General features: G+C 49.4%; 7 protein-coding genes across 7 annotated transcripts; 3 read left to right on the forward strand and 4 right to left on the reverse strand.

Annotated features, from left to right (window-relative positions):
• Positions 1 to 151: 151 nt before the first annotated feature.
• Positions 152 to 1,757, reverse strand: BDW47DRAFT_118275 (RCC1/BLIP-II; the record flags this gene model as incomplete). Its single annotated transcript, XM_024815185.1, has 2 exons — positions 152 to 976; positions 1,032 to 1,757. 2 exons carry the CDS (start codon positions 1,755 to 1,757, stop codon positions 152 to 154), a joined length of 1,551 nt encoding a protein of 516 aa, XP_024670980.1.
• Positions 1,758 to 2,549: 792 nt separating this feature from the next.
• BDW47DRAFT_107590 (RibD family protein) lies at positions 2,550 to 4,802 on the reverse strand. The gene is made up of 2 exons (XM_024813045.1): positions 4,262 to 4,802; positions 2,550 to 4,211 (listed from the first exon to the last, which is right to left on the reverse strand). The coding sequence occupies exons 1-2, from the start codon at positions 4,394 to 4,396 to the stop codon at positions 2,712 to 2,714; spliced, it is 1,635 nt and encodes a 544-aa protein (XP_024670981.1). The 5' UTR covers positions 4,397 to 4,802; the 3' UTR covers positions 2,550 to 2,711.
• Positions 4,803 to 4,994: 192 nt separating this feature from the next.
• nic96 (linker nucleoporin NIC96) lies at positions 4,995 to 8,706 on the reverse strand. Its single transcript, XM_024813046.1, has 5 exons — positions 8,032 to 8,706; positions 7,323 to 7,971; positions 6,291 to 7,272; positions 5,458 to 6,188; positions 4,995 to 5,397 (listed from the first exon to the last, which is right to left on the reverse strand). Exons 1-5 carry the CDS (start codon positions 8,439 to 8,441, stop codon positions 5,071 to 5,073), a joined length of 3,099 nt encoding a protein of 1,032 aa, XP_024670982.1. The 5' UTR covers positions 8,442 to 8,706; the 3' UTR covers positions 4,995 to 5,070.
• Positions 8,707 to 8,759: 53 nt separating this feature from the next.
• Positions 8,760 to 9,771, forward strand: BDW47DRAFT_107595 (cytochrome c oxidase assembly protein COX16). The gene is made up of 3 exons (XM_024813047.1): positions 8,760 to 9,231; positions 9,319 to 9,541; positions 9,605 to 9,771. Exons 1-2 carry the CDS (start codon positions 8,911 to 8,913, stop codon positions 9,397 to 9,399), a joined length of 402 nt encoding a protein of 133 aa, XP_024670983.1. The 5' UTR covers positions 8,760 to 8,910; the 3' UTR covers positions 9,400 to 9,541; positions 9,605 to 9,771.
• An 852-nt stretch (positions 9,772 to 10,623) lies between these two features.
• Positions 10,624 to 15,312, forward strand: BDW47DRAFT_118279 (uncharacterized protein; the record flags this gene model as incomplete). The annotated part of the gene is made up of 4 exons (XM_024815186.1): positions 10,624 to 12,036; positions 12,121 to 12,313; positions 13,669 to 14,322; positions 14,441 to 15,312. The coding sequence occupies 4 exons, from the start codon at positions 10,624 to 10,626 to the stop codon at positions 15,310 to 15,312; spliced, it is 3,132 nt and encodes a 1,043-aa protein (XP_024670984.1).
• Positions 15,313 to 15,740: 428 nt separating this feature from the next.
• Positions 15,741 to 16,660, reverse strand: BDW47DRAFT_44304 (uncharacterized protein). Its single transcript, XM_024819047.1, has 2 exons — positions 15,922 to 16,660; positions 15,741 to 15,839 (listed from the first exon to the last, which is right to left on the reverse strand). The coding sequence occupies exons 1-2, from the start codon at positions 16,488 to 16,490 to the stop codon at positions 15,776 to 15,778; spliced, it is 633 nt and encodes a 210-aa protein (XP_024670985.1). The 5' UTR covers positions 16,491 to 16,660; the 3' UTR covers positions 15,741 to 15,775.
• Positions 16,661 to 17,340: 680 nt separating this feature from the next.
• BDW47DRAFT_107605 (FGGY-family carbohydrate kinase) lies at positions 17,341 to 19,732 on the forward strand. Its single transcript, XM_024813048.1, has 3 exons — positions 17,341 to 17,832; positions 17,886 to 18,446; positions 18,531 to 19,732. The coding sequence occupies exons 1-3, from the start codon at positions 17,617 to 17,619 to the stop codon at positions 19,587 to 19,589; spliced, it is 1,836 nt and encodes a 611-aa protein (XP_024670986.1). The 5' UTR covers positions 17,341 to 17,616; the 3' UTR covers positions 19,590 to 19,732.
• The last annotated feature ends 137 nt before the right edge of the window (positions 19,733 to 19,869 follow it).

A 19,869-nucleotide genomic window follows, 5' to 3' on the forward strand; every position in this document is an offset into this window, starting at 1 on the left:
TTCTATCCGCTTTCGGTGCGGGACGTATTGCAAACAAATAAACAGAACAATGGATCGAAGATATGGGTATCAATCACTGATAAAGCTAACGATTTCAGTTGCAAAGTGCATCTTACAAAACATCATTCCCAGAAGAGTACTAAATTCAGGTCTATATTGTCGCAGGCCCTGTGAAAACAGAGAATTGACCACCAGCACCGGCCCAATTTAGCCTCTTTCCCCGAACAGCGGTGTTCTCTATCAAAGTAGCTACTTCAATGTCATCCTGGGTTCCTTGCCCCGTTTGATAAGTAGCTGAGAACCCCCAAGACCAAGGACGGCCACTGGTGTCGATGGTAATCGAATGATCTGAGCCAGCTGCCACAACACTTGCTTCAATCCCTGGCAATGGTGTTGGCTCGATCAGTATCCGGGGGCGTCCACGCTCATCTTTGATGACGGATTCGTCAGGAAAAGCATCAATCTTCAGTCCAGTTTGGTAACCGTCTAGCCGACCCCACACTAAACCTTGACCATTACGGGTGATAGCGAGCGAATGGTGGGCGCCACCACAGACTTGGACAACACCTTTGCCTGTCAGAGTATCCACAAGGGTAGGGTGAACTATCGCGGCTTCATTTTCACCGGCTCCGTCCCGAATACCTGTCTCGCCAAAGCTATTCAATCCCCAGGCGTAGACCTTCCCGGACTGATGGACGGCAAATGAATGGAAGGCACCACAGCCAATATGCACGATATTCTTTGGTAGACCGAACTCGCGAGGCTGGAGGCCATTGAGTTTATTACGCTCGATGATACGACGGCCCAGTTGATTCTGCTGGCCCGAGCCCCAGGAGAACACGGCCCCCTTGTCATTCAACGCGAGGACGTGGTTATCCCCGCAAGCCAAGTGCTTTATTTTCTTGAGCGATGGAATCAAAGTGGGGGTCAGCTGCACTGTATTATCGGCGTCAAACCCTAAGATACCATCGTTACTCTGGAGAGTCTGTCAGTATGGACCTTAGTCAACCGAGTGTTTTGCAGTGGCTTACTCGAAAAGTACCCCAACCGTATACTCGGCCTTCATCGGTCAATGCAAAACTTGAACTGTCCGCAGCAGCGACCTCTACAAATGCAACGCCCGCTGGAAAGGCCTCGGACGGAATCGCTATTGGCGTTGACTCGTACGGATTGAGAGCTAGGCCATCCGAGTCCGAATTTGCATCAGTCATGTTGTCGTCAATGTCCTTGTAACCTCCTTCCCAAGTAGTACTCCTGCCAAGAGCACCCTGATCGTTGACTCCCCATGTGAGTATTTGGTTGTCATGCGTGAGAGCAATGCAATGCATCCCGCCAACAGCGACCTGTACAACACCCACTTCGTCCGCGTTTATGTGAGGGTTGAGCCGAGGACGCTTCACGTCGACCGCATTCTTTGCTGGTCCAAGTCCGAGCTCACCTGAGCTTCCTTCACCACAGACGTAAACGTCAAGCCGGGTAGTTGGAGCATGGTTAATCACCACCTTGGCCCTCGCCTTCGGTACGCGAGGCTTAGCGACGCGGGCCTTTTTCAATTCCGGAGAAGGGGGCCCATCGACAGTTTCGGCCTTGCGTTTCTTTCCATTTTCTATTGGCGTGGAATTGGATGGCGGCTCATTCGGGGGCTCGACATCTTTGGCTTTCTTTGCAGCCGCGGCTTTTCCAGTGCGTGCCTTCGTTGCAGCTTTCTTGGGTGTAGTTGGCTTAGTAGCTTTAGGAGATTTCTTTTTCGGGGGCATTTTTATTCCAAAGAGTCGCACCTCATTTGATGAGGTTGATAATGATACTAGAGAAGGGGGAGTGCAGCAGAATAATGAGTAATATTTGGTTAAGAGATGGGAAGATTGGTGAATAGGAAGAAACTGGGGATTTAAAACCAGGGCAATGCGCGTGAAAGGGAACAATGAAAGACCAAATGGACGTCAAAGAAAGCCAGTCTTTCTCCCTCAGCTCTCATTCCACATCCCCTTCTCTCTTCCCCTTTTTTTTTTGCCATTGACATGTTCCCTTTGTCTTTCCCCCCTCCTCCTTTGATGAAAACGTTGTGTTGATGATGACGACGACGATGATGATGCTGATAGGAGGTATCGATAAGAAGTAAACAAAAGAATTCGCGCCACTTACAGTCCCACCAACATCTAGATATGAAGACTGGAACCGGAGTAGATTAAAGTTCACCTTCTTTTCTGCTGTTCTGATTATTTTCTCTCGTTTTTGATATTATTGCGACATAGTCGAAAATTCTTATGAGGTAGATGGTCCAAGACTTCAAGATATCAACTAAATAGTCCACTTCATATCACACTGTCACGGACCTCTCAGCACTATTTTCTGTTGAAGAAACCTGGACAAAGGCTCAGATGGGAGCGAAGACTTATCAATGCCAACTAGGGACATTTTAATGTCGAAGAAACGTAATTCAGGTTCATCTTACCATCATTGATTCTTCTCGTGTCTACGCTTTCTTTTTACTCCAGTTTCTCTGCTCATTTTCTTTCCATGATTTCTTAAACAAAGACCCCGTAGCCCATGTCGATTGAGTTGGGTTCTTTGATTGAATCTTGGAGCCAAACATTTCGTAACAAAGGTCCAATTAGGTTCAATGAGATCTTTGGCTCAACTCGATACTCTCATCATGAAGCATCCTTCGCGCGCCAACGCCCTCGTCATGTGCGTACGAGTGTAGAAAGTTGTCATAAATCGCCATCAATTGTATTTGACTTGATTTTCCCACACATTATGACATTTTGCCCCAAAGGCATCCATTTCACATCCCGTGGGTTAAGGGCGGCATTCGGTTTTCCCTGTCCATCGCGCTTGGAATCTGGACTCACTCCTACCCCTCCGCTGCCCAAGTAGGTCGGAGCCACGGTAACGATGATGGAATCGATGAACTCGGTATATTCGGGGTTCAACAGCTCGCTCAGAACAGTCCCGCCACCTTCGATCATAACGCTCTTGATTCCCTCGGAGGCCAAAGAACGTAGGATGGCTTCCCAGCGCAGTCGCCAATGTTGATTAAATTCCACGATGCGGAGGAAGTCGCCCCCGTATCCTTTGAGCATCATCAGCGTTTGAGGATGGATTTGAGCACCCGGCGACACGACAACCCAAGGGGCCTTTCCCTTCCCTTCAACCGCCGTCCGTAGTATTCGGCTTTCAGGGTGGACTGGCCATCGGCCGGTTGGATCAATCACCACAGGCCGCGGCTGCCACATCCTCCCAAGACCGCCAAAACCACCAGCGCCTTCCAGTCTACAGTTTAGTCCAGGATTGTCGGCAAGGACAGTTCCGACCCCTATCAGGATAGCGTCATGCCGTGATCTGAGGTAATGGGTCATTAGTTTTGCTTCTGGGCCCGATAACACGGTCTGCATCCCGGGCAGCAGCGATATTTTAGAATCCATAGAAGATGCATAGGATAATGTCACGTGGGGGAATGAGCGTTTCCCGTCATCCTTTGGAAGATAAGGTGCAAGAAATTCTAGTGAAAACTGGGGGAATTGCAGGATATCTGGTGGCAGCGGCGTGTCAAGACTCGGTTTGAGCGGCCCTAGTTCGCCGGCAGATTCGCTATTTCCATTAGTCCTTCCTATCCTCACAATCCCGTGGCCTTTCTGATATTCATAGCCATCGTGCGGTACGAGTTTTACTTCGGGATTTTGTATCCTCCATTTTGCGGAGACGTTGCGAACATCCGTAACAGTGCAGAATTTCCCTCCCGCCTCCGCCAGCTTCTCTGGCTCTTCTTGAAATTTCGTATAGATCGAAGATGGTAAAAAGCCTTTCACTGCCTCCTTCCGCGCGAACTCCATGAGGCCGGAGTTTCTTTTCACCCCGTCAATATGGTCAAGGCTATGCGAGTGAGCACAGCTACTCCCGGGGGTTCGCGCAATAGTCACGGTCGAATATGCGCCTTCGAAACGCACAACCTTGATCTGGAAATTGCAGACACCCCCCTCACGTGTACGTTTCTTTCGCGGGCGCTTGCCTTCTGGTAGGGGACGGGTCTCCGATGTGCGGTGAGTTGGGCGACGTAAGCGGCACATGTAATAATCAGTTGTGCAATGACCTTCCTTGCTGGAATTCGATCGCTGCTTAACCCATACATTATCGATATAAGGCCAGTAGGTCTCGAATTCCCCAAGACTGATCTCAATCGGGTCTTTACATTCAAACATGACCTGTCGTATCTTTGCAAGATTTGGTGGGTTGTTAATTAAGCAGTGGGCAGTAGGCGTACTTTGATCCACACAGTCACAAGCATCCCCAGTGCGGTTTCGATCCGACTCTTCCGGGACATCGTTTGGTGATGCGGGACAGAGACCCGTCCCCGACGGACGTTGGAAGCTCGCTGTACTGAAAGCTTCTGCTGCATGTTCAGCCTCAGCTGGCACTAGCCGCAGATTGCTTTTCGAAAACAGCTTTGCGTTTGTTGTTTTGTTGTTGGAACGCTTCTCCGCTTCTCCGTCCAACGCCTTCTCGGCCGCCTCGTTTGTATGCGATGTGGCTTCATTATTCGGTTGCTTTGTGTCAAAATCAAGGGGTAACGACGGCGAGACTGGAGATCTAGAATGATCATGATCCATGTCGAATGCCGCACTATTTTCACTCGGCGTTATCCGGACCTCTCATTCGAAAGAATGTAGTCCCTTGCAGTCTTTGGTAATTCCATGGGTGTCCGTATCTAAGTTGTGCAAGCCATATTATCATGTCCACATATACCGGTATATGAACTATTATTGCCATATGCGACGGCGGCGGCGACGACGGGTGGTGGTGACGTTGATGTTGTTTCCATTCCCATCCCTCAAGGCCGCACATTGATGGAAGGAAGTCCGTCGGGCTGGCTCACCGCTGCGGCCTTGGCATTCAGGGCCGCAGGGATGACTCCGCAGGCGCCGGTCTCGACGTGGTTTTATCACACGCTTTCAAAGAACCTCTGAAATAATACACCGCGTTCTGTTTTGTAGTAATAACCATCCTGTCCATTTTCAAATATGCTACTTAAAAGACTAAAGATTAAGGTGGCATTTGTCGGGCAGACAACCCTTAGTACGCCCCAATGTCCGCACCGGCTCGAGCAAGCGTCTCGTACACCCGGGGTGGGAGCTTGTATTTGACCATCCCAGAGAATATCATGAGGTCTTTGGCCATGACCAATAGCTCCTCCGCGAGGCCTTGCCTGATCTCATTCTCGTATACCCCAGAGTTCAACCTCTCTCTCTCGTGACCAATACAAGTAATGCTCCACATGATGACATGGCCGACATTACGTGAAATGATCGGGGGGAAGGATGAGAATGTCTGAGCTGCACTTCGAATGTAAGGAACAGAGCTCCTAGCGCGCAGAGGAAGAATGTTCAGTTCGTTAATGACCTAGTTGGAAGCCAGTTAGACGAGAAGAACCAGAAGCAGGGCGTTGGGAATCAAACTCACATCAAGTGCGGGCGTCCACTTCCCGATTTCGACCAATGATTTGGCTTCCATCATTCGGAGTAGAAGACCACATGCATCGCGGTTGACTTGACGAATGCGCTGGTAATACAGAGCATTGGTGTTGTAGAGACCAATCATATTTCTTGCCAAGATCACCGGGTTTTCCACGGCCGTCAAGCTAAGACTGGTGCCAGCTTTTGGATCGTCCTGGCCGTCTTGTTCTAACGAAGTGCGTGGTCGTAGGGGCTGCAGCGTCAACGACGGCCCTCCGAGCTCAACCGCCACGGAATCAGAGAGTGCCCTATTGATTATATCAATGACTCGGTCGTAGTCTTCGGCAAGGTGATACAAAAGCACCGCATCTGTGATCAAGCCCTTGTCATCAGCGACAGCGGCTGCCTGCGTGGTGATCGTCTTCAAGAATTCTTCTTGATCAATTAATTTGATCAAGCTGATGCGCTGCTCAATAGCGCCCTTGATCCTGGTCCCATCTGACCGTATATCACCCAACAACTTGGCGAAATCCCTCGTCTCTAAGATGAATTCCCGCAATGCCTCATAGCAAACAGAGGCCTGGGACTTGCCCAATGAGCCAGGAAGATCGGCGTTAAGGCAGATTAAACAGAAGTAATCAATGGCCGCCTCAACAAAGCCTATGCGGAATTCCCTCGTATACTGAGTGATCAAAAGTCCAAAATTAATTTGGGGGAATTGCTTGACGGTGAAGGACACTGTTTCATTTGGTAAATCTTGTATTAGCGGCAAGGCGACCGGAGGGGGAGGGGCTTGTTGCAGCGCAGAAACAAAACACAATGAGATGCAGCAGTACTTACAGATCTCTTCTCCAGACACATAAAAGTCTGAAACGCGTAGAAGGCCGTAGTAGCACAAAGAAATCGCAAAGTGAACAGCACTGACCGGCGCATGTGCTCCCAAGTACGATACTGCCTGTTCAAACATCCCACCGAGGATTTGGAGGAGGAAAAAGGTTCCATAACCACCAGGGCCCTCTTGACCCTTTCCAAAGACGCGCTGGCCGATCTCAGCGATATCAGTTTGGATATCGTCAAGCCCAAAAACATCACCAGCGGCTTCCTCGGCGCGGTCATCTTCTCGGGCTAAACTAAATTGCAACCACATCCAATCTTCAACGCTTTGGTTGACACCTTCTAGACGTCTGCGGCTAAGTTCACAGCGTCCGATGATCTTGTAGCACGCCATACGATAAGGATCGACAGTGTTCTCAGGAGCATTGCGCGAACGCTGCTGGTATTCGCCGTTGATCTTTTGCTGCAGGTCTCTCGGCAATCGTCGACTTTGCGCGTAGGTTGTCATGTAGGTCACAAACTTGTGATCCAATGACCGGAACCCAGGATCTTGACTCACATACTCAGCCGCCTCTGTAACAAATCCGCAGCGGAGGAGGTAGAAGATGAGAATCCAACAATAGTCCTGGCCAACAACCTGCAATTCGGCCCCATCAGGGGCGAGGTCTTTCCTTGCCGCCTTGAGTCGAATGAATGCTCGAATCTTATTTACCACAGTCGGTATGCCTCCCAGCTGCGCCTCCCGCGGGTTCTTTGCGATTACATTTTCGACCTCGTTGTAGAATGACTTTTCAAGGAACAGCCTAGATCCCTCGACAATTCGTTTCTTGAGACTGATTGTCCGGCGAGAGCTAGGTGCGTCGTCTAGATAGTCATCCGAAAATTGTCGCTCGCGTATGGCACCAGGTTCCGAGGCGATTCCGATAGTCGGGGGCTCTCTAACGATACTAATCAAAGCTCTGTAGGCGTCAAAAAGTTGGCGAGGAACCTATGACTGTTAGCAAAATCAACGCACATAAACCTTGGATCACAACATACATCGCCACCTGCATATTCTTCAACTTCAGAAAACTCATGAAGAACAGGGAATGTACGCGCTTGGAGCCTAGCTGAATTCAATAGCTGAACCTTATCTGCATAGAGACGCATCTTTTCCCGCAAAAACCGAAGATCGGAAGAATGACCACTCGACTTATCGTTGCGGTCGTGTGCATCTTCAAAGAGTTGCTGGCTCCTTCCAGTTCCTGGTATTCCAATGACGGACTTCTCCAGGCCAGAGCGTCCAAATACACTCCTGCGAGATGTATTAGAAGGGCCCTGCGCTTGTGTAGAACCGAACTGCTTGGACTGTCTCGTTGAGCGACCAAATGTGCCCTTGCCTTCGCTAGGAGCACCGTCTTTTTGGGCCAAGCCGAAATGTTGGAATATTTTTCGGCGTTGGTCCTCCCAATCTAGATCAATTTTATCCTCCAAAAAGGCATCAAAATCCTTGTGGGTTCGGGCTAGACTTTCGGCGATCATCACTTGACGACCACGCTGCTGCATGTTTCGCAGGAATTTCTGATTGTCGGGATCAAATTGATCCTGATCCTTGGGAGGAGCTGTTACTGGGATTTGCGGATCCAGTGCCTTCAGGTCTCGCAGTGCGTGCCCCGGTGAGACGCCCGATGCGGCGAGCAAATAGTGACTAGAGATATACCATCAGCGGACATTATCACTTGTCATTCCGTCCAAATCTGCTCCTTACGCTTTGTTGTTGGGGACATGTTGCTGGGAGTCTTTTGCCCTGGGGCTGCCGAGCTCCCTTGCCTTCCTCCGAATATCGTCCAAACCCAACTGAAGGCTAGGCAAATCTTCAAAATTGTTGCTTTGCGCCATCGACGAGAGCGGTCTCTTTCGACCGCGTTCCAGTAAGCTGTTGAAGAACGCAGGCTGGGTTGCCTGGCTAGAACCCGACTGCGCCTGGGATTGGGGAAGCATTGAGGACTGCGCAGGCTGCTGTTGGTCTTGCGGCTTGGATCCGAATAGAGAGGTGCCCGGAAAAGTCTGTGTCGTGGAGGAATTCCCGAGGATGCTTGTGGAGGTGTTTGGCGCCTGCGTCGTGGCACCCAAGCCGCCTCCGCCTCCGAATAGAGAGCCGGGACCTGTAGAAGTCATTCGGTGAAGACCAGAAGACTTTCAGGGAGCGCAGGGTACGTAGCACGAGGTTTCCGACAGTGTCTCCTGTTTGGAGTCGGTGTGACCTATGACGGGGGTGATAGTGGAAAAAAAACAAAGGTCTCCAGCAACTGACTTATACACAGCGCTAGATAATAGTTGGAGAATGGAGTCTCCGAACTTGAAAAAGTGGCTTGTCCGCTACTCAGCAGTCACTGATTGTTTATACAAGGCCCTAGTGCGGCGGAGGACAAAGGTGCTTGCTGTTTTGGATCCTGCCGGACTTTCTATTATACCGACCAATATTTTTTGGACCCGCTCACCACAATCGATAAGGTTGTTGCACCACGCAGTCTTGGGTTGAATCAGTGGAATCGTTCGTCTTGGATTACATCGGATTAGATATATATTGGTGTGCATAGCCACTGTCAGGCTACTAGTCAAGGCCTTTTACTATCCACCATACACAATGGCCGTCTTTCAATCCAAAACATTTCGACGTTCAACAACCGCATCATCCTCGCTCGGGGAACGGATTGGTGCAGCCTATAGAGCGAGGCTTCCTAGGCACCCTTTTGTTCTTTTTGGACTACCTTTCATCATGATCATAGTCGCTGGCTCCTTTGCCTTGACCCCCGCGGCAGCCTTAAGATATGAGCGGTACGATCGCAAAGTGAAACAATTAAGTCAAGAGGAAGCCATAGATCTTGGACTTAAAGGAGATGGGGAAGATGGGATCAAAAGGAACCCACGGCGAAGAATAGTTGGCGATGAGAGGGAGGAATACTATGTGAGTTTGAGTGTCCCTGTCGAATTTGTGATGGTGAACAGTCTATAGGGTCAGAAATAGAAACAAGTGCTGACGGCTATTTCGCAGCGGCTCATGGCGAAAGATCTGGACAACTGGGAACAGAAACGGGTCCAAAGATTCGAAGGCGAGCCTGATGGCAAGCTATAACGGTCCTGTGTCCGGTCATGTATCTGCAATTTGTGTTGATCGAACATTTATGTGTTCTGTGCTATAATGGGTCTCCGCTCCCTTGTTCCCACACCTTGGTGTGCATATATCCGCATGATGCACGGGCGTGTGGATCTGCCTTGTATGTAATACCACCCAACAACCTCGATATACTACGTGCTATATCTAATATACCCTGATATAGTTGATGTATATTATTTTCCTATTTAGATCAGGCTGTTTTTGTGTGGTAGTCATCTGCCTCTTGCTGGTTATTTGCTACCTGTTTTATGGTCATTTTCTTGGGTGTTGAGTTCACACACATATATTATTAACCTCAGTAAATCAGTTCCTAAGAGAAGATGAAGTACCGTTGACAATTCTTTCAATTAATTCCGGAGAATACCAGGTTAATTCCCTTTGGCCCATCTCAAGCAAATAAGTTAGATAATCACTAGCCAGCTGATTAATTGTGATATTAGTTCTGCACACTAGGCACGAACATCGCCGCTTTCCGACTGTCCCACCCGCCCCATACGTCATATCCAGAAAACATCGGCTCTCCGTTCTGCTCACCTCCATTTGTCCTTCGCGTTTCTTGGTTCCTTACGTACCATGCTTAACACTCGACACTAATTATGGTGGATCAGTGATATCAGCCAGATACCATCTTTCCCCCACTTTTTCTTCCTGACAATTCGATTGGTTCTGGAAACGCATCTATTGGAAAACCCCTCTATCGATCTTTCCCTCATTCGAGGGTGTTACCTACCGTAGGAGCCCCAAATCTCCAGTTCTGGCCAGAACCTCATTCTGTCTCTCCTATCTTTTTCATCTCCTAAACTCTTCCATCTCTCTTCATCGCACGGAATTTGAATCAATCCAGCGATTCCCTTTCTGCTACCACCTCCCTTGTCTCTCCCCCTTTACACTTCGGGGCTTGTTACTTGACCGAATTTTCTTGGTATCTGTTTGCCACAGTCGCAACATCGGCCCAGGGTCATCGAGGGGGCAATATCTGTGAATGGTATGGGGGCTTTTGATGAATCACTCGTTCAGCCATAAACTTCGGAGAGGATCTTGACAGAGGAAACACATCCTGTAATTTCTGGCCGCTTCGAGATGGCAAGCTGATTCTGCGCCTCGCTCTATCGTCCGCTGTTACTCTACTAGGGGGTGTTTCGTTCTCCATATTTCCCCATATTCGCCTATTTTTAAGAAACCATGTCAGCTATGACGGGCACAAGGTCCCCTACCTCTCCATGGCCTCCAGAGCCCCCGAATCTTCAACTTGCTAGTTCTTCGACTCCGGCAGCTCTTTTATCGATGCGTGACACTCATTCATCTCCGTTGAACCCTCACATCACGACTCATCATCCCGGTTCAGACCTCTCGCCTAATTACTTTTCTTTCAGCATCGACGATGCCAATCTCACGAAAAGCCGTGACTCGGTCACTTACCCCCAACCTCAGATCATCAGCCCGACATCGCAGTTTCTGCCGAAGAAGCCGAGGTATGAAAATACCCCGGATGCCGCGATGTCCGGTGCACGGGTCGATTTGTCCAAGGCGTCTACGGCGTCTAAAGCCTGGTGTGGTCTTGGATCTCAGAAAGAAGAGCGGCCTCTCGACCGAAGAGGAACCGTCCCGTCGGTAACCGGCGTTGGAAGTGCCATATCTGTTGATCACTGCGCGGAGTTGCTTCAATCGTCGCCCGATGATATAATGCTGTTCGATGTCCGTCCCTTCACTCATTTTCTTAAAGGCAGTATCAAAGGATCGTTGAATCTTTGCATCCCAACTACATTGCTCAAGCGACCTTCTTTCGACACACAAAAATTGGCGAATACATTTACAAGTGATGCGGATAAAAAGAACTTCGCGAGATGGAAAAATTGTCGATATATTGTTGCCTACGATGCACATACTTCCGATATGAAAGATGCTGGGCCATTAACTAATGTATTGAAGAAATTCATTCACGAGGGCTGGACCGGTGAAGGAATGATACTCCTTGGTGGATTTAACGCCTTTTCGGATCGGTTCCCTTCTTTTATCAAACGACAAAACCAATCGATGTCTGATACCACTCCGATGAAATCATCTCCCATGGGATTGAGTCTACCTTCTGCTGCCCCGGTCGCCGGCGGGTGCGCGCTGCCAGAATCGGCTTCAGTCGCCATACCTTTCTTTTCCAATATTCGTCAAAATATGGACCTTGTTAGCGGCGTTGGACAGATTCCCCTCCAGCTCCCCCAAAATTTAACCGAGCCGAAGAAATTAGCATTGCCATCTTGGCTACGGAATGTATCCGACAGTGCGGATAAAGGCCAAATCGTCTCTCAGAAGTTTCTCGAGCTCGAACAGAAAGAGCTGGAGCGTATGAAGCAAGCACTTTCTTATGACAAGGATGCCAATTCGAATTCGATCGTCTCACCGGATAAGTTCCGCGTTGCGGGCATTGAGAAGGGGACAAAGAACAGATACAATGACATTTACCCTTTCGATCATTCTAGGGTCAAATTGCAAGACGTGGCTCCCGGAGATTGTGACTACGTCAATGCAAACCACCTGAAAGCTGATTACAGCGAAAAGCGCTATATAGCCACGCAGGCACCTGTGCCTGATACTTTCAATGTAAGTTCTCGAAACACCCCGGTTCTTACCAGTGGGGCACACGAAGTAAAGCAAGAAGCATATCAATGACATTCAACCAAACAGGATTTCTGGCGCGTGATTTGGGAACAGGATGCCAGACTCATTGTGTCCTTGACTGCCGAGGTCGAGCGAGGGCAAGTCAAATGTCATCCCTATTGGGAGTCGGGGAGCTACGGGCCCTTTAAGGTCAACAACTTCTCCCAGAAAAAGATATATTTGAACCCTGCAGACTCGCAGAAACTCGACACCGCGAGCCGTGCGTCGTCTCCCGAGAAAAGCGAGGATCCTACCCGTCCTTATATCATAGCGAGATATTTCGGTTTATCGCACTCTGCATTCCCATTCCAGCCGCTTCGTGAAATCACACAATTGCATTATCCTTACTGGCCCGACTTTGGTACCACATCCCAGCCAGTCCACCTTCTCCGATTGATTGAAGAATGCGATAAAGTTATTACTGCGTCCAACACCAAGAGTCCCACCAATCAAAAAGCACAAAGACCAATTGTGGTGCACTGCAGTGCAGGATGCGGACGCACAGGCACTTTTTGCACAGTTGACAGTGTTTTGGATATATTGAAACGGCAACATGCTCAGAAATCTTCTGATCCACCGGTTGTTCCAGTAAATGAAGACCTCATTGAACGGACTCTAGCCGATTTCCGGACACAAAGACCAAGCATGGTACAGAATCTCAGCCAATATGTTCTTTGCTATGAGAGTGTGTTGGAATGGGTCACCTCCCAGATGACCAAGGATGAGTCTTCATGATAATGAGACCTGACACCAGTCTGGTCCCTCAGGTGCAGAAGTTTTATTGCTAGATAGAGAAATGGCAGATCTATTATCGTCACGTCATATCTTTCCTTTTCACGTGCCGTATGGGCTGCAATAAACCAGTACTGAAGCTGCTGTCATTCATTGTTGTTATTGTATCATACTGTTTTATAGCGCTCTTTATCTCCGCTCTAGATTGAAGGTCAGATACAGTGGAAGGCACAGGCTATCCGTTTTGGGAATAAGGTCCACTGGTCAAATGCGAATGTACGAGAATGTCCATCAACAGGGGATTCAAGGTTCGAGTCTAAGCTGGAAGTCCGAGCTGGAATATACATAATGATTCCTTGAGCTTGAATGAGGGGTGCTGCCCTCAGTCTGTAATCCGGGATTAAAACAGACTTATAAAACACATGGTTGGCAGGGTATCGGCAGGTGTTCCGCAGGCAGCAGTGGGTGCCTAGTCAAGCCTAGACTCCTGCCTGGGGGTGGAAAACACGAGGAGCCAGCAACTATAAATCAATAGTTATAATTGTCCTTCCCCAGCTTCTAAAATATTGTCATAATATCGAGTAAAATAAATTCTTCTTTCAAACTGCCACAGATTTAATGAGAGCCTAGGAAGCTCTCAAAAACCATTGAATCTTCTGCTTATTGATTTGCCCCAAACACTCGTCACCATGCTACTCAATCTCCCGCTTGAGCTTATCCAGTTGGTTTTACTATACTCGAGAACACCGGATTTGTTGCAGGTGGCTTTTTCCTCGCGAATTTTATATGAGATCGTCACGGATTCTCGGGAGGTGCTCTTACGCCATCTACGTCAAACCCCAGGTATTAACACCGATGTCAACACCGATCTCCGGTCTCTCAAACCAAACGAGTTATTTGGGTTGCTCCTCAAATATGCATCCCAGCAGTTATATGGCGCACAGTTCTACGCAGACTGCAAAACATTCAGCTTTCCAGAACATGCGATTGATGCCAAAGCATCTTCATTTGCACATCGTGGCGACAAAATCGTCGTGCTAGCCGCTAGAGGCCAGGAAACCCTGCATGTATATGACGCTCGAGACGGGCAAATCCAGCATCGAACCCTGCTTCAGTCACCTTGGGCTCGACAAGGTGAATCCGAGATCCTCAAGACGGGGTTCGACGGAGAAAACGGCCTCTACGTTCTCCAACGCTTCACGCCGACTTTTGACGAGGGCGATGTAGACCTAGAGCATCCCTTTGTCAAAGATGCGATACAATCAAGTGCTACAGGTCAAATATTTTTTGTACGCCATCCTCTCGATTCACCTCATGGTCCAACGAGGATATGTTCTTTCCCAGAGCATTCTGAATACAGACCGTTGGCGTTTGCGGCTGCCAATAAGAACGTCTTCGCTATCTCCTGGCAGCATACGCGTGATGATACCTGCTTTGAGGTAGTCCTTTACACTGTCCGAGATGAATCACCAATTGATTCTGGATCTAATTCTATTGGTTTGTTATCCTATCTCAGTTTCCGTCGCTTGATTCTCTGGGGACCCATGTAAAAAGAAACAGGCGGTCTACGATGAGAAATGCGCAATAGTCGGATCTTGCTGACGATGGCGAACAGAGCTACGCTACGATTCTCGCGTCTTATTGGATGAGAGTTGGCAAGATCTCCATGAGGATAGGCCACTCGGGGCGACCACGAACCGGGGCCGTGTGCTTCATCACAGTGGCCCAATAACAGATATGGCTTTCAATGACGGATCAAGCCAATTGCTGTTCTATTACCGCGCTCGGACTTTGTACGGATCATTCCAAAGGAGGGACATCTCCACGCTTCAAGGCCAACCTATAACCTATGATAATTCATGCATTGTGCAATTTTCTGACTCGATGAGGCTTCAATTTTGCATCGACATACCCTTTTTTGGAACGCACGAATCACACTCGCGCAACGGCCTTCAAAGGTGCCAGTGGAAATACCTTGCTTTGGGAATTGCGACTCATCGTGAAGAGGGATGGACCGTGGCGTGTCTACTGAAATCAGGAGCTTCCTGCGCGTCTCGCAATTGTGGGCATGTCTTGAATCTTGATCGTGGGCGGCGTTTTGCCGATTGGACGGTAGTTGCGCGACTCTGGGGGTTTCGAAATCCCACCAACTCCCTTGGATCCATAGTCGCTAGTTCCAAGCGTGGTACAAGGCTTGCGGTCGCGAATTGGGACATTCTTTACGTCTGGGCTTTGGAGCCCAACGCACTTATCGACCAAAATGAGAGTGGGTATTATCCGCCTTCGTGGCAATCTTCAGCTTCCGACATGATCGAACTGCGGCCAATAATGCTTCCACTGGATGCCGTCTGCTTCAAGCTTTTCTTCGCCCAAGGGGAAAATGAACTTGTGGCAATAACAGATAAAGGGTTGAAGTACTGGGACCTGGGTACATTGGGGCATGGGCGAAGAGTTACGCAGGATCTAGCCGTTGGAGAAATCCATTGATTTTGAGATCTCAAGATTGCGCAATCCCTAACAGACTTTCCTTTCGGGGGTAGTATGTTATGCTTGACCGAGATCTAAGTACTTTCATGAAATGTGGGACAAAGCGCATATTCAATCCGTGAGGACGGACCCCATACATTCTCCAAGGCATCCACAGTTGGCTTGAATGGAAATCTCGGGTGTGGTGGCCTCATGCAAACCACGGCTGTCCATCCTCCAACAAGTATGCGATTGGGATTGCCTTCCTGGCTTAATTGGACCTTGCGATTCTCTTGCCATTGATTGAGATGGACATAGGCTCACCTGGATGCGAGGTTCATGTTTATATATCTGGACCCTTCGAAGATCGCGTGGGTCATATTCGAGATGCGAGGATGCGGCCAATTGATGATAGAAATATTGTATATGGAGGGACCAAGAGAAATTTATTAAACGAGGAAAAAGCCATGTTCACTCCCATCCATCATTGCCCTTCACCGCCCCCCGACATAGCTATAAACGTGATGATGAGGATCACCCACCAGTACCTGTAGAAGAACGCTGTCAGATCACTGCGCCAGAGAGTAGAGACTGTGGTTAATTCGAACGAAAGGGATGTTGATCACTCACTTCTGGAACATCGTCTTCTCAACCACTTCTTCGGGATTCTGGCCGTCCTCGCTAAGCACGACCGGGCGGTTCAGATGAGGTTGCGGACCCGTCTCGGCGGGGATCACTTCGATCGTAGGTCCGTCCGCGGTTGTTGAGGCAGCAGCTGGGCCAGACGCCGGCGCCAACGAGACATGGTATACTTCATTCGACGGGCTCACGTAGAGGCGAAGCGCGAGCTGTTCCTGGCCCTGCTTAGGAGCCAGAGACGACAATGACGTGATGGTGCCGACCCATTGTTTCCCGTTCGACGGCGTGGAGGCGTACAATCCCACGCGAACGAGTTCGTCGGAATTCTCGTCGCCGGCGCGGAGGCTTGTCTGCGGCGGGGAGTAGGAGAGCAGGTCTGATTTTAGCGAGGACGAGTCGTAGGAGATGCGCGCGAGGGTCGAGGGTTCGGAGACGCCCGCTACTGGCCAGTAGAGGATCTCGGTGGATAGGAGGTGGGAGGAGGAGGTGGATGAATCAGCCCATGTCTGTGCGACGAGACAGAGGAAGATTGATACGGTTTTGAATAGGAGGGAATGCATGGTCGGCGCGTGTCTTTGCTGGTGAAGGTGTGGGAGGTGGACTTGGGAGCTCCGGATGCTGTCACCGCGGCGGAAAACGGTTGGCGCGGAGAATTGCTGGGGTCGGCTAGCCGATAACTCTTGGTGTCCGTGACTACTCCGTACCTCTGTTTTCTTGTATTCGAGTGAATAGGTACAAACCCAGTAGCAATTAGTACTAGCAGTGTTTTGTTGTCAGCAATCAGGCTGATGACTAGTACTATTCTTATGAGTATCGTAACAGGTATACCTACGAGTTGAAACTCCAATACTGCCGAACCATCAACTGATGTATACCAGACAGCTGTTGATTCATCACTTTTACATAAGCATCGTTTTGAGTATTATCATGGTCGATGCAATTGTTGAATCTCTATCTTATTATAGAGGAGAGTTGTACCGTGTAAATCTGTCGCTTCACAAATAGCTATATGTGTAGATTCCCACCTATGTTTAGTTCTGCCCAGTAAATACACAGCTCTATATACGATATAAACAATATATAAGATTATGCAAAACAATACTAGTAATGAATTGATTGATACATACGTAAATACGTAAATGGAATATAATATAGTTAAGAGAGAAAAACACATTGCAACCGGGTGAAATCTTATCAAACCTTGTCTTCCTGGATTGGTCTGCTGTATAAAGTAACTATTTAACAGCCTGAACCTAGCTTATTTGCAGATACTGATACCTGTAGCCCAGTATAGTCTGTTTTGTAATAAGATGCAGCCATTCCTCCCCGCAGATCATCACCCTGGCGCCGGTAAAATCCCTATTCCCCAGTGGTTATCTGCCCCGCAGACGTTTCTATGAATTGGTAGCTGGGATCTTCGTTCTTTGTTTTCATCCGACATACTTCGGCTTGCTTGCCTCTTGTTGTCTATTATCCGCTCAATTCCCCCCACACCATAAAGAAAATCCAGCCTTCTCCTCTCATTCTACCCAGCCGAGGTATAATTGATTGGCGGGGCAGTCCCTCTGCTCGCCAATCCATTGCTCGATAACATCACCTGCCGTCGCTATCCGAAAGTCTGCAACCTTCTTTCTGCCCGTTCATCATTACCTTTTACTTCGCTCGAGAAGAGCAACTTTTACCTTCATGACTGCCACAATGCCACACCGGCGTCCCTCGGGACAGTCCCACAGGCTGGCGTCTCTGGATACTCGAGATGAGATTCAGATCCACCCGGACCACTACATTGGCATCGACGTAGGCACTGGGAGTGCCCGCGCGTGCATCATTGACGGCAACGGGGATATCGTTGGATTGGCGACTGAAAATATCGGCCTCTGGCAGCCTCAACAAGGTTTCTACGTAGGCATTGTCGTACCTATAGTTCTGGAGCTCCCGCTGACCATCACTCACAGGAGCAATCGACCACTGACATCTGGCGTTGTATCTGCGTAGCCGTTCAGCGCGCCATCAGCCAGCATAACGTCGACCCGGAAACTGTAAGAGGAATTGGATTTGATGCCACTTGCTCCCTTGCTGTTTTCTCCAATGTCAATGATGAACCAGTATCTGTCACTGGGCCTAACTTTGACTCGGACCGGAATGTGATTCTCTGGTTGGATCACAGGCCGGTTGAAGAGGCCGAGAAGATCAATGCCACGAACCATAATCTGCTCCGCTATGTCGGCGGGAAGATGTCCGTTGAGATGGAAATGCCCAAGGTTCTATGGCTGAAAAATCACATGCCCAAGGACCTCTTCGACCAGTGCAAGTTTTTTGACCTGGCAGATGCGTTGACTCACATTGCTACGGGTAATGAAAAAAGAAGCTTCTGCAGTGTCGTCTGTAAGCAGGGCTACGTTCCGGTCGGCGTGGACGGGAGCGTCAAAGGGTGGCAGGAAGATTTCTTGAACGAAGTTGGCCTAGAAGAACTTACCACGGATGACTTTAAACGGGTCGGAGGTGTTGACAGGGTGGTGAGCCCCTTTCTTTTACAACTTTTCATCATCTCAATGTCCATTATATTTCGGCTGCGCTGTTCCTTCTGACTCGATATATAGAACGGCGATTATCTGAGTGCCGGCGAGCTTGTCGGCACGCTCTGCGATAAAGCAGCCTCTGAGCTCGGACTGCCGTCTGGTATCGCCATAGGCAGCGGTGTCATCGATGCCTACGCGGGCTGGATCGGTACCGTTGGCGCGAAGGTTGAGCTGGAGTCAGACCAACTGAGCTCGGACGCTGCAAAGAACGACAAGTCCCAAGCCTTCTCACGACTGGCAGCCGTAGCCGGGACGTCAACATGCCATCTCGCCATGTCTCGGGATCCGGTTTTCGTCCCTGGCGTTTGGGGTCCCTACCGCGACACGATCCAGCCGGGCTACTGGATGGCCGAGGGCGGACAGTCTGCCACGGGGGAGTTACTCAAACATGTCATCGAGACGCATCCCGCGTTCAACCAGGCTCTCTCCATCGCGGAGTCCTACAACGACAATATCTACGAATACCTGAACGAGCACCTCAAAGAAATGGCGCAGGAGCAAAAAGCCCCCAACATCTCCTACCTCGCACGCCATTTCTTCTTCTACGGCGACCTCTGGGGCAACAGGTCTCCCATCGCGGATCCGCGCATGACCGGCTCCGTCATAGGCCTCTCAAGCGACAAGTCCGTAGACGGACTCGCCATATACTACTACGCCACGCTCGAATTCATAGCCCTGCAGACCCGGCAGATCGTCGAAACGATGAACCAATCCGGCCACAGCATCACATCGATCTTCATGTCGGGGTCGCAGTGCCAAAACGACATCTTGGTCAAACTCATCGCGTCCGCGTGCAACATGCCCGTCCTCATCCCCCGGTATATCCATGCGGCTGTCTGCCATGGCGCGGCGATGCTGGGCGCAAAGGCCGCTAGCGCTGCCGCCGAGGGCAAGACCGAGGATCTGTGGGATATCATGGATCGGATGAGTAAACCGGGGAAGAAGATCGTGCCGACGGTTGATGCTAACGAGAAGGCCCTGCTAGATGTCAAGTATAAGGTCTTTTTGGACCAGTGTTATAAGCAGCAGGAGTATCGGGCCCTTGTTGATGATGCCGTGGGTGCGTGGAAGGCTACTTGATCGTCCGTGCCAGTCCTGCTGCTTTGAGGCTGCTCTTGAGGCATGTTATTAACCAAGGAAGAGAAGTAGTGGTGGGTAAGGAAAGTAATGTGGGTTCCTGTTGATTTTGTAAAACATCATTGAAGCACATCTTGCGAGTGTAATTTTTTTTTCCTATTGTTTCCCTCGGTGTTGAAAAACCGAAAGTATATTTTGCTCTACGGAATCTAGATACCATCCGATACTTATGTGTAATAATCTTCAGTGTTCAACGTTAGAACGGGTCAAAAACGACTTGTAA

The sequence above is a fragment of the Aspergillus candidus genome, assembly GCF_002847045.1.
Source record: "Aspergillus candidus strain CBS 102.13 unplaced genomic scaffold BDW47scaffold_30, whole genome shotgun sequence".
NCBI classification, from domain to species: domain Eukaryota; kingdom Fungi; phylum Ascomycota; class Eurotiomycetes; order Eurotiales; family Aspergillaceae; genus Aspergillus; species Aspergillus candidus.